General features: G+C 36.1%; 1 protein-coding gene across 5 annotated transcripts in view; it reads right to left on the bottom strand.

Annotated features, from left to right (window-relative positions):
* SKAP2 (src kinase associated phosphoprotein 2) overlaps positions 1-18,586 on the bottom strand; it is a 254,523-nt gene that overhangs the window by 62,936 nt on the left and 173,001 nt on the right. For all 5 annotated transcript variants that reach the window (XM_053609546.1, XM_053609544.1, XM_053609543.1 and 2 more), the window contains exons 5-6: positions 16,218-16,292; positions 15,104-15,187 (exon numbers count right to left, since the gene is read on the bottom strand). In XM_053609546.1, coding sequence (XP_053465521.1) covers positions 15,104-15,187; positions 16,218-16,292 — 159 coding nt within the window. The remainder of the gene's footprint in view (positions 1-15,103; positions 15,188-16,217; positions 16,293-18,586) is intronic.

Genomic DNA, 18,586 nt, shown 5'->3' with positions numbered 1-18,586 from the left:
AGGGTTGGAAGACAATTTTTCAGGCAAATGGAATTCAGAAGAAAAGAGGAGTTGCAATCTTATTTTCAGATACATGTGGATTTAAAGCAACTAAAGTCAAAAAAGACAAAGATGGTCACTTTATATTGGTCAAGGGAAAAATACAACAAGAAGACATTTCAATTCTAAATATCTATGCACCCAATTTAAATGCTCCCAGATTCTTGAAACAGACCTTACTCAGTCTGAGCAATATGATATCTGATAATACCATAATAACAGGGGACCTTAACACTCCTCTTACAGAGCTGGACAGATCCTCTAAACAGAAGTTAAACAAGGATATAAGAGATATAAATGAGACCCTAGAACAACTGTGCTTGATAGACGCATATAGAACACTCCATCCCAAAGATAAAGAATATACATTCTTCTCATCACCCCATGGAACATTCTCCAAAATTGATCATATCCTGGGACACAAAACAAATATCAACAGAATCAAAAGAATTGAAATTTTACCTTGTATCTTCTCAGACCATAAGGCACTAAAGGTGGAACTCAACTCTAACAAAAATGCTCGACCCGACCCAAAGGCATGGAAATTAAACAATCTTCTGTTGAATAACAGATGGGTGCAGGAGGAAATAAAACAGGAAATCATTAACTTCCTTGAGCATAATAACAATGAAGACACAAGCTACCAAAACCTGTGGGATACTGCAAAAGCAGTTTTGAGAGGAAAATTCATCGCTTTAGATGCCTACATTCGAAAAACAGAAAGAGAGCGCATCAACAATCTCACAAGAGATCTTATGGAATTGGAAAAAGAAGAACAATCGAAGCCTAAACTCAGTAGAAGAAAAGAAATCTCCAAAATCAAATCAGAGATCAATGAAATTGAAAACAAAAGAATCATTCAGAAAATTAATGAAACAAGGAGTTGGTTTTTTGAAAAAATAAATAAAATAGATAAACCATTGGCCAGACTAACGAGGAATAGAAAAGTAAAATCTCTAGTAACTTCAATCAGAAATGATAAAGGGGAAATAACAACTGATCCCACAGAGATACAAGAGATCATCTCTGAATACTACCAGAAAATCTATGCCCAGAAATTTGACAATGTGAAAGAAATGGATCAATATTTGGAATCACACCCTCTCCCTAGACTCAGCCAGGAAGAAATAGAGCTCCTGAACAGACCAATTTCAAGCACTGAGATCAAAGAAACAATAAAAAAGCTTCCAACCAAAAAATGCCCTGGTCCAGATGGCTTCACTCCAGAATTCTGTCAAACCTTCAAGGAAGAGCTTATTCCTGTACTGCAGAAATTATTCCAAAAAATTGAGGAAGAAGGAATCTTCCCCAACACATTCTATGAAGCAAACATCACCCTGATACCAAAACCAGGAAAAGACCCAAACAAAAAGGAGAATTTCAGACCAATCTCACTCATGAATATAGATGCAAAAATTCTCAACAAAATCCTAGCCAATAGATTACAGCTTATCATCAAAAAAGTCATTCATCATGATCAAGTAGGCGTCATCCCAGGGATGCAAGGCTGGTTTAACATACGCAAGTCTATAAACATTATCCACCATATTAACAGAGGCAAAAATAAAGATCACATGATCCTCTCAATAGATGCAGAAAAAGCATTTGATAAAATCCAGCATCCTTTTCTAATTAGAACACTGAAGAGCATAGGCATAGGTGGCACATTTCTAAAACTGATTGAAGCTATCTATGACAAATCCACAGCCAATATTTTACTGAATGGAGTAAAACTGAAAGCATTTCCTCTTAGAACTGGAACCAGACAAGGTTGTCCTCTGTCACCTTTACTATTCAACGTAGTGCTGGAAGTTCTAGCCAATACAATTAGGCAAGACAAGGAAATAAAGGGAATCCAAATGGGAGCAGAGGAGGTCAAACTCTCCCTCTTTGCTGACGACATGATCTTATACTTAGAGAACCCCAAAGACTCAACCACAAGACTCCTAGAAGTCATCAAAAAATACAGTAATGTTTCAGGATATAAAATCAATGTCCACAAGTCAGTAGCCTTTGTGTACACCAATAACAGTCAAGATGAGAAGCTAATGAAGGACACAACTCCCTTCACCACAGTTTCAAAGAAAATGAAATACCTAGGAGTATACCTAACGATGGAAGTGAAGGACCTCTGTAAAGAAAACTATGAAATCCTCAGAAAGGAAATAGCAGACGATATTAACAAATGGAAGAACATACCATGCTCATGGATGGGAAGAATCAACATTGTAAAAATGTCTATACTTCCCAAAGCAATCTACCTATTCAATGCCATTCCTATCAAAATATCAACATCGTACTTTCAAGATTTGGAAAAAATGATTCTGCATTTTGTATGGAACCGGAAAAAACCCTGTATAGCTAAGGCAGTTCTCTGTAACAAAAATAAAGCTGGGGGCATCAGCATACCAGATTTTAGTCTGTACTACAAAGCCATAGTGCTCAAGACAGCATGGTACTGGCACAAAAACAGAGACATAGACACTTGGAATCGAATTGAAAACCAAGAAATGAAACTAACATTTTACAACCACCTAATCTTTGATAAACCAAACAAGAACATACCTTGGGGGAAAGACTCCCTATTCAATAAATGGTGTTGGGAGAACTGGATGTCTACATGTAAAAGACTGAAACTGGACCCACACCTTTCCCCTCTCACAAAAATTGATTCAAGATGGATAAAGGACTTAAATTTAAGGCATGAAACAATAAAAATCCTCCAAGAAAGCATAGGAAAAACACTGGAAGATATTGGCCTGGGGAAAGACTTCATGAAGAAGACTGCCATGGCAATTGCAACAACAACAAAAATAAACAAATGGGACTTCATTAAACTGAAAGCCTTCTGTACAGCTAAGGAGACAATAACCAAAGCAAAGAGACAACCTACACAATGGGAATGGATATTTGCATATTTTCAATCAGACAAAAGCTTGATAACTAGGATCTATAGAGAACTCAAATTAATCCACATGAAAAAAGCCAACAATCCCATATACCAATGGGCAAGAGACATGAATAGAACTTTCTCTAAAGATGACAGACGAATGGCTAACAAACACATGAAAAAATGTTCATCATCTCTATATATTAGAGAAATGCAAATCAAAACAACCCTGAGATACCATCTAACCCCAGTGAGAATGGCCCACATCACAAAATCTCAAAACTGCAGATGCTGGCGTGGATGTGGAGAGAAGGGAACACTTTTACACTGCTGGTGGGACTGCAAACTAGTACAACCTTTCTGGAAGGAAGTATGGAGAAACCTCAAAGCACTCAAGCTAGACCTCCCATTTGATCCTGCAATCCCATTACTGGGCATCTACCCAGAAGGAAAGAAATCCTTTCATCATAAGGACACTTGTACTAGACTGTTTATTGCAGCTCAATTTACAATCGCCAAAATGTGGAAACAGCCTAAATGCCCACCGACCCAGGAATGGATTAACAAGCTGTGGTATATGTATACCATGGAATTCTATTCAGCCATTCAAAAAAATGGAGACTTTACATCCTTCGTATTAACCTGGATGGACGTGGAAGACCTTATTCTTAGGAAAGCATCACAAGAATGGAGAAGCATGAATCCTATGTACTCAATTTTGATATGAGGACAATTAATGACAATTATGGTTATGGGGGGGAAACAGAAAGAGGGAAGGAGGGAGGGGGTGGGGCCTTGGTGTGTGTCACACTTTATGGGGGCAAGACACGATTGCAAGAGGAACTTTACCTAACAATTGCAATCAGTGTAACCTGGCTCATTGTACCCTCAATGAATCCCCAACAATAAAAAAAAAAAAAAAAAACCATCTTTAATTCCCACCCAGAGACAATTTGACATGTATTTGTCCAGATGCAAAAATGAGATCATAACGTCTACGTTATTCTGTAACCTACTTTTGGCATTTATAACATAATAAATGTCCTTCCCTGTTTCAGAGCAGAATATACACACAAAAAAAAAAAAAAAAAAAAGGAGAGTTGCTCCCTTACTGTAAAGGGCTCAATTGCTTCCCTAACTAGGTGTGTTTGATCTAAAATCCATGCTTTTTTCCTCTAATTTAGATCTAAAATTCTTATCAATGTATGGAGGTGGAAATAGATAAGGAGTCTGAGTCTATAAATACTTAGTTTGGAAGATCAGGGGAGGGAGGACTTTCCTGTGCTAGATTATCTAGGAATAAGACCACCAGGCAGTAAAATCAGACAAATCTAACTTAGACTAGCATATGTATTTTCTTTTCTTTTCTTTTTTTCTTCCTGAGACCTCTGGAGAGAGGTGAGCAGATCCATTTCAGACAACCCTCCAGAAATATGCTATGGGGCTGTGTAGCAGATCTTTTAGAATCTACATGGATGGTATTGGTCTCTAGTGAGATAAACCACAAAGAAGTCATGAGTCCAATTTATAGGTAAGCAGCCCAGATTATATATATGGAGAGAGATGTGTCTTTGTTTCAAGGACAAGTAAAAGAAGAAAAGCAAACAAACACAGGTGCCATAAAAATATTTTGTAATAAAAAAAATAGCACGTAAGAGGTAGAAAGCACTAGCAAACTAAAAGAAACTGAAGTAAACTTTAGATTGCTTTGTATCTTTTATAAAAGTAAACACACACAAATTTTGAAAGAGAAGAAAGAATTAACTAATATAAAGAGAAATGGCAGAGACAGGTAGAAATTAAAATAAAGCTGGCAAAATAAAGGGAGAAAACAGTAGAAGGAAGTGGAAAATATAGCAGTAAAACAAATGATGTATTTACTAGAAGTGATAAAGAATAGAACATTGTGAAAATCTTACCAGAAAAACTCCCCCACCAGGCAGAGAAGAAAAATAAGGGAGAAGATGGACAAAAAGAAATATGATGAATATGGAAGACTGACAAAAATACAACATAAGAAAAATGAGTTTCCTGGAAGAAGAGTAACACATAAAACAGGGCCAATAAATCAAAGATATAACAGAAGAAAATTTTGTTAGATCAAAGGAGTTAAGTCTGCAGAACAAAAGGTGGCGTTGTTTAATCAAGTAAAAATGATTAAAAGAAACTAACATCTAGACCTATTAGATGATTGCATTTGAACATAAATAATTATACAATTAAAGTATTACAAAACTTTCAAGCAGGATGGGGTTGTGGATGAGAAATGTTGAAGAAACGGAAGGAAATGTATGACTCTCAATAGCCTTTGCAAAACCATAACCTTATAGTAGGTTATGTATAATAATGAATTCAATTTATAATTAGCCAATCTGGGATAGCAAGTTAAAGACATAAAATGGGCAGACACGGCTACATAGGTCACTATAAAAGTTATGAGACAGACTGTGTTACGTTTCATTATTTAACTTTCAGGAAATACAATCAACAACCTCTTTTCTGATTCACCCATGCAAGTTCCAACTTGCTCAGTTTATCAGTGTTGCTAGGACTTGTTTCCATCCATGTAGATTTTATGTTTCTTGATTTTTGTGTATCTCAAAACTTTTGTAATGACCCATGTATAAGACGACCCTGCTCTTTTCCTTTCACATTAGCTTTTCTTCTGGACAGAGAAAACTTCAGCATTCTATGGTAATCCATAATAATCCATAATAATTCTATGGTAATCCATAATAATTTATATTATATGGCTTGGTTCCACAGTGTTCTCTGAGATAGTTTTAAGGATACCTGTTGACACAAATAATTAAAACCAGAAAAATTACAAAAAAGTAGGATGTAAGGCCATATAAGTTCATTTACTGTAGACTATAAAAGACGAATAAAGTATTTTATCTAAGTGAATTTCATGAAGATTGAAAGCTTATTCCTTTAAAGTGCCAAAACTTTTAAAAATGTTAGTCATTGTGATGGAAATCTTTCTAAAATATATAGTTCCCTAACTTTTCTTTTTTTTTTTTTTTGGCAGTTTTTGGCTGGGGCTGGGTTTGAACCCACCACCTCCAGCATATGGGGCCGGCGCCCTACTCCTTTGAGCCACAGGCGCCCCAACTTTTCAAATGTCTTCTAAACATAGTTTTATATTATATTTTCTTGATAATCTAATAGTATAATTTTGAATATTAGTTTTTGTTATAACACATTAATGCCCTCAGGATTTTTGAGGTGTTTTTATCTCTATTAAATTTACCTCAGCTTCTATTTCATACTTTAACCTTGCTTCTATCATGGTGTTCTAATTCAGTGTCTACAGAACTGAAGGCTGCCAGGAGAAACTAGATAATGAAATCTGTTAAATCTGTAACTTAATTTTACACAATCCTAATTCAGTAGGTTCAAGGTAAAAAGCAGTAGGTTCAGAACAAAATGCATGAGGCTAATGACAGCGATTTCCTTCCATGTTTCCACTGTCTTTTTAGGCTTACAGCTGTGTTCTGGGTTTTTTAGCTGCCAAAAAGACAACTCATATTTACTAAGCTCCTTTTATATACCAGGAACTTAATACTATATATGCCTTGTAATAATTCTAAGCAATAGTAAATATCCCCAGCACTGATGGAAAAAAAACTTAAACAACTTGCTCATGTTCAAACAGCAAGTGATAAAAGCCAAAGATTCTAGTATAAATCTGACTCTAATGCCTTGCTCTTTCAATGATTTCATGCTGTTTCCTAGAAAGGTGTTTGAATCAGAGTGTGTTCTAAGAATCACCTGTATTAGAATCAGGTTGGATGCCTATTAACGCAGAAATGGCTACTACCGCTCCGTGCTTGCTATGTAGAACTCTCTGGGAGAGGGTCTGGAGGGAAATCAAATTTTTAGCAAGCGCCCCAGGTGATTCTGACACATACTAACATTTAAAAAGCCATCGTCCTAGATCTGTGGTTCCCAGTCCCTGGGCTGAAGACCAGGTCAATGGCCTATTAGGAATTGGGCTGCACAGCAGAAGGTGAACCACAGGTGAGCAAGCAACCCTTCATCTGTATCTACAGCCACTCCCCATCACTTGCATCACCACCTGAGCTCCGCCTCCTGTCAGATCAGAGGCAGCATTTGATTCTCATAGGAGCAGGAACCTTACCGTAAACTGCACATGCAGGGGATCTAGGTTACACATTCACTATGACAATCTAATGCCTGATGATCTGAGGTGGAGCTGAGGGCGTAAGCAACACACTTCAGGTGCCACTGTTTCCCTTCATCCCTAAGATGGTATCGTCTAGTTGAAGGAAAATAAGCTCAGGGCTCCCACTAATTCTGCATTATGGTGAGTTGTACAATTATTTCATTACAGATTACAATATAATAATAATAGAAATAAAGTGCACAATAAATGTAATGTGCTTGAATCATCCTGAAACTATCCCCCACTGACCGACCCCCTGCCCCATCTTTGGAAAAATGAAACTGTTCCTGCCAGAAAGGTTGGAATGTTGTAGATACAGGGTGAAATTTATGAAGTTGCAGTAGAGAAGATAAACTCCTACAACTTGGGTCAAACTTTCTCAGCTTCTTTATGGGTTCCTTTACCTTTGCCTATCTCTTAAAGAGGCATGACGGGTTATGTTCTAAATCTTGTTCTTTTCTCACATTATACTTCTCTTTGGGGAATCTCATCCAATTAACAAGGATTTAAATTCCTACCAATATACTTGTGACCTGTAATGCTCCATTTTTAAGCCACCTTCAAAACCGTACATCCAAATCCTCATCTGCTCACTATCTACATTTCATCTCCCCAATGTCCTACAGGCACATTGACTACCAGGGGTCCTCAAACTGCGGCCTGCGGGCCACATGAGGCGATGTGATTATATGTGTTCCCGTTTTGTTTTTTTACTTCAAAATAAGATATGTACAGTGTGCATAGGAATTTGTTCATAGTTTTTTTTTTGTTTTTTTTTTTAACTATAGTCCGGCCCTCCAACGGTCTGAAGGACAGTGAACTGGCCCCCTGTTTAAAAAGTTTGAGGACGCCTGGTAGACCATGCCCACAACAGAGATCATTTTATCCTCACTCCTAATGTCTGTGATCCCCAACAACTGTGATATTTTTGGTTGTGGTCCCCTTCTCAGTAAATGGTATTTTCATTAATTCAAGCCCTCAAACCAGAAAACTGAGCACCATTCTTCATTTTTCCTTTTCCCTCGCCATCTGCCCCTATGTCTCCTCCATCCCTTACTGCCATCTTCCAAAATCCAAACAGTCCTTCTGTGTTTTGATAAATAATACTATTTGCTTTTTCTCTTCTTTATTGGATCTTAGAAAATATGCTTAAAATACCAACCACTCTTGTACCATTTTAAATATAGCATAAATATGGCAACTAAATAATCCCAAATCCTAAAGAGTGCTAAAGCACTCCTATAAGATGTAGGCATTTATTATTTGGGGCTCCCTAGAATTTAAGCACCTTTCCTATTTTAGTCCTAAGATTGTCAGGGACTAGCTTCCTACCATAGAAGCTGGAGGGAGGCAGATTTTCCCTGTTCCAGCTCAATCAAGTGGATGCTGTAGCCTAGAACATAAATCTGAAGTGAGTAACGAAAGAATTAGGAGAGAGTTCAGAATCCATTCTGGTGGCAATGGCATTCACCAACTTGTGGCAGTGCACAGTGGCAACACTGTAAGTCATGACTTGGCAAGGCCAGCAATGTGGCCCAGACTCTCCAGGGATTGCGCCAAAGTTCTAGTCACTTTATCAAGCTTAGTTCTTGCCTGCCTTCTGAGCCTGCTTATTTAGCTTTTGATCAATTTTGTCTGAGAGCTGATATTTTCCCATAATTTCCTTTTCTTCATTGTTAAAAGCTGGTGTCTCTTTATACCAATAACACCAACTTGATATAAATGGCTAGCAAACAGAAAGATGTGCAATGTTTGGCAATATCTGCTACTTTAAGAAGGCCTTTTTGTATGCCCTTTGATACTAAACCCTTCCACTAAATTGTATCAAGCTGATTAGTAAGATGTTCTAGCTCCTCAATTAAAGATAGCTGAACATTTTCCTTTTGTTGACATACTTCTGGTGCTTTGAGTTTCACTGTGAGTAGATGTCAAACCAACAACCTTCATAGTTATTAGACTCTGAGTAAGCATTAGTTTGTGCCTTTATCTGCCTGTTGATGAAATCCTACTACATATCATATGTATATTTTAACTTTTCTACATTGTTATAGTCTCCTAACTATAAAGGCAGAAAATAAAGGTGTATCTTTCATTTAATGTTTATTGTGATAAACCTTAAAGTTAATACTTCTACATCAAAGTCTATAAAATTACAATAATGTCTGATAAAAAGTAGAATTAATAATTTCCATTTCTTAAGAAATAAAGATATTATCCTTCTTCATATACCAGATGGAAACAGAATTACAACCTAAATTTAAAAAAAATCATACTGCACTTAACACATTGTACATATATAATCATGATATAATTATAAAATATTGATGCTTAACCCAGGAATTTACTTCTATTAAATGAATAATGAGAAAAAGTAAGTTTTATTAGCTGTTCTCAAGTTGTTACAAAACAAAAGAATTCCTAATTATATAAATATAAATACTCTGTCATGTTAACAATATTCAAAATAATATTCAAAGAGAACTTAATGATTTTCAACATAAAAATACATTTTATAATTTTCAAACTGAACAGATATGTCCTATATTCTTCCTATCAATGGTAAAGTTGTGGAGGAGTAAGAAAGCAGGGAAGTCAATTTTAATAAAAAAAATTTTATTTCCCTCACAAGTCCTGGAAGTTTTGTTTTATTAAACTCTCCATATGAGGCCCAATTTTCTACTAACTTTTATTACACATTAAAAAGATATTTCAGGCTTGGTGCCCATTGCACAGTGTTATGGCGATGGCCATATACTACCTAGGCTGGCTGGTTGGAACTGGGCACAGGCCAGCTAAACAACAATGACAACTGGGCAGCACCTGTGGCTCAAAGGAGTGGTGTGCTGGCCCATATACTGGAGGTGGCAGGTTCAAAGCCGGCCCCGGCCAAAAACTGTAAATGCCCACCCCCACCCCCACCCCAAAAAAACAATGAAAACCGCAACAAAAAAATAGCCAGGTGTTGTGGTGGGTCCCTACAGTCCCAGCTACTCAGGAGGCTGGGGCAAGAGAATCTCTTAAGCCCAAGAGTTGGAGGTTGTTGGGAGCCGTGATGCCATGGCACTCTACCCAGGACGACATAAGACTCTGTCTCAAAAAAAAAAAAAAAAAAAAAAAAAAGAAAGAAAGAAAGAAAAGGTATTTCAATGAGAAAATTGCAACAAGATGATGTAATAAATAATTTTCAATACTTATTTAGAATAACTTGATAGGACCAGAGCTACTTAAAGCTACTACTTACTGGATGGTGCTGGAATATTCTTTAATGGGAGGGGGAAACTAAAGCCCTGAAGAGAGATATTGAGAGATTAAGAACTAATAATCTCTCCTCAAAAATGGGAACAACAGAAATCTCTTTCTCACAGTCTGGCAGCTGGGAAGTCAAGATCAAGGCACCAGCAGTGAGGGCTGCTCTCTGCTTCAAGACGGTATCTCATTGCTATGTTTTTCAGAGGAAATGAATGTTGTATCGTCACATGGTAGAAAGGTGAAAGATGGGCTCCAGAGCTCGCTCTAGCCTTTTATATAAAGGAATTTATCCCATTTCTCATGGCTTAATCATCTCTGAAAAGCCCTACCTCTTATGATAATCTCCTTGGGAGTTAAGGTCCCATATGAATTTTGGAGAAACACATACATTCTAACCATAGCATTAACCCAAGAAACTTTTACTCATTCTTTAAGGCTGAGTGAAGTGTTCTCTCCACTAGGAAGTCTTCTCTAAATCCCCTTGGCAGTGAGCTTTCCCTGCTTTGTGATCCAAAGATGTTTTACTTAAATTACTTTCTGTACTGCATTGAAATTAGAAGTTTACCTGCCCAGCTCCCACCATCAATTTCAAAGCATCTTCTCTTCTTCTCACTGATACCCACACACCCCAAACCATAAGCATCTCTAAGGATCTTTGGATCCCCAGTGCCTATTATTTACCAAATGTCCAAGAAATGTTTATCAAATAAAAAAAAAGAATAAATAAGTGAATGAATGAATAAATGTCTTGATGGACATCTGAATATCTAGGACCTAAGAAGCTTGATGAATGAGACTCATGACATACAAAGGAAAAAGAAAGACATGAAAGGATGGATAAGATTTCATAAGGTGATAAAATATGTACTATATATATTTGTTACTTAAGGGCCCTAAATGGTTATGAATAATAAATATGGACAATATTTATGGGTAAGTCCATTATTTACCCTAGAGGATGGAACTACTCCTTCTAAACCATTACTATCTTGATAGGTCAATATGTTTTCTGGCACACAGAATACAGTAAAAAATATGAACTATGATCAGTGTAACCTGGCTTATTGTACCCTCAATGAATCCCCAACAATAAAAAAATAAATAAATAAAAATAAATATATGAACTATGTATCTGTCAAATAGTAACAAGGTACGGTTTAACCTAGTGAGTGGTACCAACTTCTTCTGTGCCTCTATAATCCATTTATCTAAATCCTACTTAGTTGAAGGATTATAGTTCTCATATATCTAAATAAGAGCTCTTTCCAAAGTTTAGACAAATGGTTCACACATACAGAAAAAATATCTATACAGACCAGCCTTCTAATTTCACAAAAGAAAAAAAATTTGACACATTTTCATAGAAAGAAAAAAGATAGTAAGAAAAGAAACTAGCATGATGTCAAACAAGCAATTAAGAACTATCTAAAGGGGCGGCGCCTGTGGCTCAGTCGGTAGGGCGCCGGCCCCAGATACCGAGGGTAGTGGGTTCAAACCCGGCCCGGGCCAAACTGCAACCAGAAAAATAGCCGGGCGTTGTGGCAGGCGCCTGTAGTCCCAGCTACTCGGGAGGCTGAAGCAAGAGAATCACCTAGGCCCAGGAGTTGGAGGTTGCTGTGAGCTGTGTGAGGCCACGGTACTCTACCAAGGGCCATAAAGTGAGACTCTGTCTCTACAAAAAAAAAAAAAACTATCTAAAGATAGATCCCTAAAAGTAAAGGAACTGGCTGAGAATTTCAGAGAAAATAGTTGAAAGAGAAAAGAACCACTAAAAACAGATCTGAAATTTCACTGGAAATAGGAGACTTCATAGTAACATATAGGGAAAAAATTAAGAAAATACAAGCCAGATTTTCAAATGTCAGCATTAAAAAGGAATGTTAGAATGGTAATTTTTAAAAAGCAGAAAAGATAAGGAAGACTAAATGAATTGCAAGGTAGTTAAAATGCAAATTACAAGAATGTTACTACCACTGTCTCATCAAATAGGAATAAAAATGGGAATTAATATCCCAAAAATTCTAAATAGAATTTTTATGAATATTAATCTTTGAAGTAAATATTAATAAGCTTTGGATTTTGAGAAAATTCTTGCTGATCTATGACTTAACAGCTGGTGTATACCAGTCAGGATGGAAATGGAAGATGGACAATTACGTTCACAAACTCATCCTATAAAAAGTGCCACATAACTTATTGCTGCTATCACTATGGCCACCAGTTGGCCAAGGGGAGTACTTGGAAGCTCAGAAACTTTAATGGTCCAACCTCATACATGGACTCTTAAAGAAATGAGAATGGAACCAAAGTCACAAGGATTGAAACCTCCATTCCCTGGTCTGATGAAAAATCAGATATTTCTTTGTGGTAAGGTAAGACCTTGATATAAATTAACTACTATAGGGTGGTGTCTATGGCTCAGTAAGTAGGGCGCCAGCCCCACATACCAGAGGTGGTGGGTTCAAACCCGGCCCTGCCCAAAAACTACAAAAAAAAAAAAATTAACTATTGTAAACAACTATATTTCTATAACGTAACACAAGTTTATGATCTATGATAATCATAATTGAACTTAGACTCTAAGTTTTCTAACCTTTTATATCTACTGACCCTTAGCAGAAGAAAGAGGTTGCTTGTTTTATAGCTGTTTACTGTTTAAACTTCGTTGATGTCATTATCATATTTGAAGAAATTATAAATTGGTAATGCAAATTAGCCACTAAATTAATTTCTTTTCTTTCTTTTTTTTTTTTTTTTGAGACAGAGTATTACTCTGTTACTCAGGCTGGACTCAAAGTTCTGGGCTCAAGTGATCCTCTCCTGCCTCAGCCTTCTGAGTAGCTGGGATGGGTCTACAGATGTCTACCACCATGCCCAGCTCCTAAATCAATTCTAAACTGTTAATCTCATTAGCCAAAAGTTGAGAACAATTTTTAGCATTATGTAAGTATTTCAAATTTATTTGAACTATAATAACCTTATTTGCATGATTTAATAATAAGGGGAAAAATCCTAAAAACTATAAATAAAGTCAAATACAATAGATTTCCAAACAATACTGATAAATATTAATAACAATTCTGTCTGGGTATGGTATCTCATACCGGTAATCCCAGTGCTTTGGGAGGCTGAGGCAGGAGAATAACTTGAGGCCAAGCATTTGAGACCAGCTTAGGCAACACAGTAAGACCCTTATCTCTACAAAAAATAAAAAACTTAGCCAGGTGTAGTGGCTATTCTTAGTTATTCAGGAGGTTGAGGTGGGAGGAATGCTTGAGCCTGCCTAGGTGATAATACTCTGTTACCAAAAAAAAACTGAAAACACTAACTCCAAGGAAAAGCTTACATTCAGTGATACTGAATGTTTATGTCTTTTTTCTTCCAAAAGTGTCTGTTCTGGAAATGAATGTATCAGTTTCTCTGTGACCCTTACTTTATAATATTCAACTCCTGGCCCGCTTTCCCTAGAAAAAAGCAAAACTAAGAAAGCTTACATTCTCTAAATTTCATTCATGGCTTTAATTGTTTAAATAATAAACTAAAAATTATGTAAACTGTGATTAAGAGATTTACTAAATAGCAAATGAAGCTACAAAATGTACCTTATTATTTCTTTTTATTTATTTATTATTGGGGATTCATTGAGGGTACAATAAGCTAGGTTACACTGATTGCATTTTTTAGGTAAAGTCCCTCTTGCAATTGTGTCTTGCCCCCAGAAAGTGTATCTGATTATTTCTAAATTAACATAGTAACAATAGTGGTTAAGAACATGAACTTTGCCCTGCACCATGGCTCATACCTGTAATCCTAGCACTCTGGGAGGCTGAAATGGGTGGATCGCCTGAGCTCAGGAGTTCAAGACCAGCCTTAGTAAGAGCAAGACCCTGTCTCTACTAAAAATAGAAAAACTAGCTGCGCATATGGTAGGTGCCTATAGTCCCAGCTACTCAGGAGGCTTAGGCCAGAGGATCCCTCAAGCCCAAGAGTTTGAGGCTGCTGTGAGCTGTGATGCCATACAAGAAAAGAAAACAGACTCTAACTATATGGCCTAGGTTAAAATCTCAAATCTGAGCTGTGTGTGGTGGTACACACCTATAGACTCAGTTACTCAGGAGGCTGAGACGGGAGATTGCTTGAGGCCAGGAGTTGAAGGCTACAATGTGCTATAATTATGCCTGTGAAAAGCCACACTGTTCTCCAGCTTGGGCACCATAATGAGACTCTGTCTCAAAAAAACCTCCCAAATTTGCTATTTACCAGCTCTGTAAGCTTGACTAAGTTACTTAACCCCTCTGTTCTCAGTTTTCCTCATAGTAAAGTAAATGGTGCTAATTTTATCCAAATTTTACTTTTAAAATAGTTAAGAAAAATAACCTTTTCTGCCTTTGAAACTCTCATAACTTTATGGTCTTAACTTTTCCAAAAATTCTACAACTATACCCTAAATATTCCCTAAGGTAAAAAGCCACACAAATTAAATTGATTTTACTTTCTTTCCTGATTCACAACAAAACATAATTGTATTAACTTTGAGGGTTTTCCCTGGAATTCAGAGCACTTGTCAAATAATAAAATAGAACTACAAATTAGTCTTAGACTATAATTGTTAAAACTTTCAGTTATTCTTTCTCTATTTGTCTTCAGTTTATTCTGTATCCAAATAAGAAGGAGAGGCAAAATGACCAAAAAAAGGTCATGCAATAGAAGTTGACATAATTGAACACCGATACTACCTTTATCACTTCCATAATAATAGAACACTGTTTTACTGAGAGCACACCATCGTTTCTGCCATTCAAATCCCAGAAAACTGTGATCTATAATACAGGAGAAAAAGAATAGTTTAGATAGTATACATTACATTTATAAATGTAAGGTCATTTCCTTATTATAAAAGAAAAAGTTAGTTAATATGATTTCTAAGGTGCCTTTGAGCTCTAACATTCTATCGCTAATTAATTTGTATCTTCTTTTCTGAGAGACAAAAACCAAACAACAACAAACCAACAAGTTCAAAGGAACAAAGTGAAGCAGAGATGGGGCTGCCAGACTTAGGGAATCAACTGCATGGCCAAGCAACTTTCCCAACAGGAACAATCAAAAAGATATCATGGTACAGTCTTTAGATAATTGATTCATCTGGGTGGATTCATAATTTTCCTCTCTTTTATGAAAGGAAGGAGGAGTTGACTTAGAGTATTTCTGTTATCTCTTTTAGCTTTAAAATTCAGCTAAGTAAAGCTAATGGAATATAAACAAAAGAGTTCAAAGGAACTACCTGACAGATGAGAATGGTAGTAAAAAGACTTTCTGCTTTTCATTTTTCACATCATAACACCACCTTCACATTTCATTTCCATTAAGTATTGGTGTTGAAAGAGTGAGACCATATTGTCAACTCCCAGTTATCATAGCCGAAGGAGAGGAACATTGAAATGGATAACAATGGCAGACAAGACGCCAGGCTTGATGGGAACCGTAGCAGGCTGGTGTATGTCAGGTGGAGCACAAGATACCCTGCTGCTCAGCCAGGTCAGATAAGGGTGAGAAATCCCATCCTGGAAAATACAGTCATGGCCTGTACCTTTCCTAGAAGAGGCAGGAAATGGCTTCTGACCATTTACACATAACCAAGGATGGTAACTAAAAACCTGACTGTTTTCTTACAATTACTTAAGGCTATAAGTTGTATTTTGTAGTTTGAATAACATTATCCAGACTTTTTTATACTCTTAAAACTCATCAATCATCTAAAGACAATATTGCCTCCACATGTATACTGAAAACAGATGTTCTCTAAGGATGAAAACATTTTTTGGATTTTTTAATTAGAATCTTACAGCTTACCTTTTCTGCGTTTCTCTAGATAGCCAGCCTTGAGAACAAAAGGAAGGTCCTGTGCTGGAATTGGAGGAAACTGTCCTGTGGGAAATGGGGAAGAAAAAAGCAGTGGGTAATCCATTGTAGAAAAACCAAGTGCCACATATCACCAGTTTCAATATTTTATTTTATTTTTTTTTTTTTAAATTTTTTGAGACAGAGCCTCAAGCTATTGCCCTGGGTAGAGTGCCATGGAGTCACAGCTCACAGCAACCTCAAACCCCTGGGCCTAAGTGATTCTCTTGCTTCAGCCTCCCAAGTAGCTGGGATTATAGGCGCCCACCACAATGCCCGGCTATTTTGTGGTTGTAGTTATTGTTTGGCAGGCCCAGGCCGGATCTGAACCTGCCAGCTCTGGTGTATGTGGCTGGCGCCTTAGCTGTTTGAGCTACAGGCGCCACCCATCAGTGTACTTTTAATTAATACAATTGACTAAATCCAATTCTAATAGTCTTGTTTCAGATCCACTCTATAGACGAGTCCCTCTATTCCTCCTGTAAATCTCAAAAGCAAAAAAACAAAAAACAAACCCCAACAAACCAATTTTGTACTCCTATATCTTAATATATCATTCTCCCAAAATCAGTAATTTTCTGCAACTCTAAAGGGTGATACATTTTAATCTACATTCTGTAAGGACAAGACTGAAAACCCATTATAAACAAATGCAATAAATCCCTGAAAGAGAGGTTAGGAACTTCAAATCAATCATACAAGCTTCTTTATATTTGTATCAGATTAAGTCTTCAAAAATTTCAATGCATATTGACTCTTACCCACACATCCTTATTCCTACCAAGTAAAGTATACAATAATTTCTCCCCAAAATCAAATACTAAAATTTTTTTCTCTGAGTTTGGCAAATATTCTCTCTCCCTGATTGTATTCACAGAGAAACCTTACCGACATTCCACTGAGTATACTTTAGGTTTTTCTAGGGCATTTAAGAGTTTAAAACTAGATAGATCTCATAGAACTACCATAAACAAACAGTGGGTCCCCACAACAAATTTAAAGACTAAGCTAAAAGTTAAGTCAATTAGAAATTGTATATTCATGATTATGAATGATAAATTCCTCAATAATTTCCTAAGTGTTCAATATTTTCATAAACATTATTGGAAATACTGTATAATAGTTACCTTCAGTATTATTACCTAACAAGTGGAAACAACTAATCTAACTAAAGTTTCTATGAAATACTTCCAATGGAAATGCTTTCAATATAGCTGAAAATAGAAAATGTGTTTGATAGGAAGTTTACTATGTACAAATGTGTCACAGTTTATACCAGCTTTTATTTTTAATATGGGGATCACAATAGTTAATAGTCATATATATTTTTCCTTAAGAAATAAAGCTTAAAATTAAAGCACTAATTTTAGTTCCTTGGTGGATCAATTTCACTCAAACAATATCATTAAACACAAAACAATATCATTAAAATATATTTGAAAAACATCATTGATTTCAAAATGTAGATAAAATTTTAGGGAAAGCCAGTGTAAATATTTGAAAAGTTGTTCACTGTTTTTCAAAATAAATTTGACCCATATGAAAGTATGCATTATTTACCATAATATTTTTCTACACAAAATAAAAATCATATACAGAAATCTTATCTATGTGAACAGTGGCTGGTCAACCACTAAACTAAAGAGAGTAACTGTGGTTATGATTTGGTCTCATTAAGAAGTAGTCCCACAGCCCTCTCACCTCTATGGGCCTAATAAATGCTCTTTACATACAGAATAAATGCTCTCTAATCTTAAGAAGAAAATTCAGATGATTCTGAAAGGAAATTAGTATCTTAGGATAGCTTTCCGCTTTAAAAATTTGTCCCAAAGAAAAGGAGAGGAGAAGGAAAGTGGGAGAGGAAAGGGAAGGTAGGTGAAGAGGAAAGGAGGAAGGAAATTAAAATTTATATATGGTCTTTGTTTAAAAAAAAAGTTGATTATATTTCCATCTGAGAAACTGAAGTCATAGCAATACTTACTCTGAATTCTAAATTCATGTTTCTAATATAGAAATTTTATTTCATTTCTGGGAAGGATAGAGCCAAGTTTTTTTAAAATGGAAATTCAATTTTTCTAAACCTTTATTGTTATTGATCCCATACCCTGGATTTGTTTGACAGCCATGTGAATCCTTTAAAAGTCAAAAGTACATCAACAGTAATCCCTTTAAATACTTTTAAAATTTTTACGTTCTTAGAAAAACTATGTGATTTCCTTAGCACTTAAACATATAAATACTTAATACTTTTTGGTGTAGAAATTAAAAATTTGTTGTAAGATACAAAAAGTAGTAATTTCCCTTTTTAAAAAAAACATGAA

This window comes from Nycticebus coucang, chromosome 11 (assembly GCF_027406575.1).
Source record: "Nycticebus coucang isolate mNycCou1 chromosome 11, mNycCou1.pri, whole genome shotgun sequence".
NCBI classification, from domain to species: domain Eukaryota; kingdom Metazoa; phylum Chordata; class Mammalia; order Primates; family Lorisidae; genus Nycticebus; species Nycticebus coucang.
Note: the sequence above shows the minus strand (reverse complement) of the source record. Positions and strands in the feature narration are given on the sequence as shown.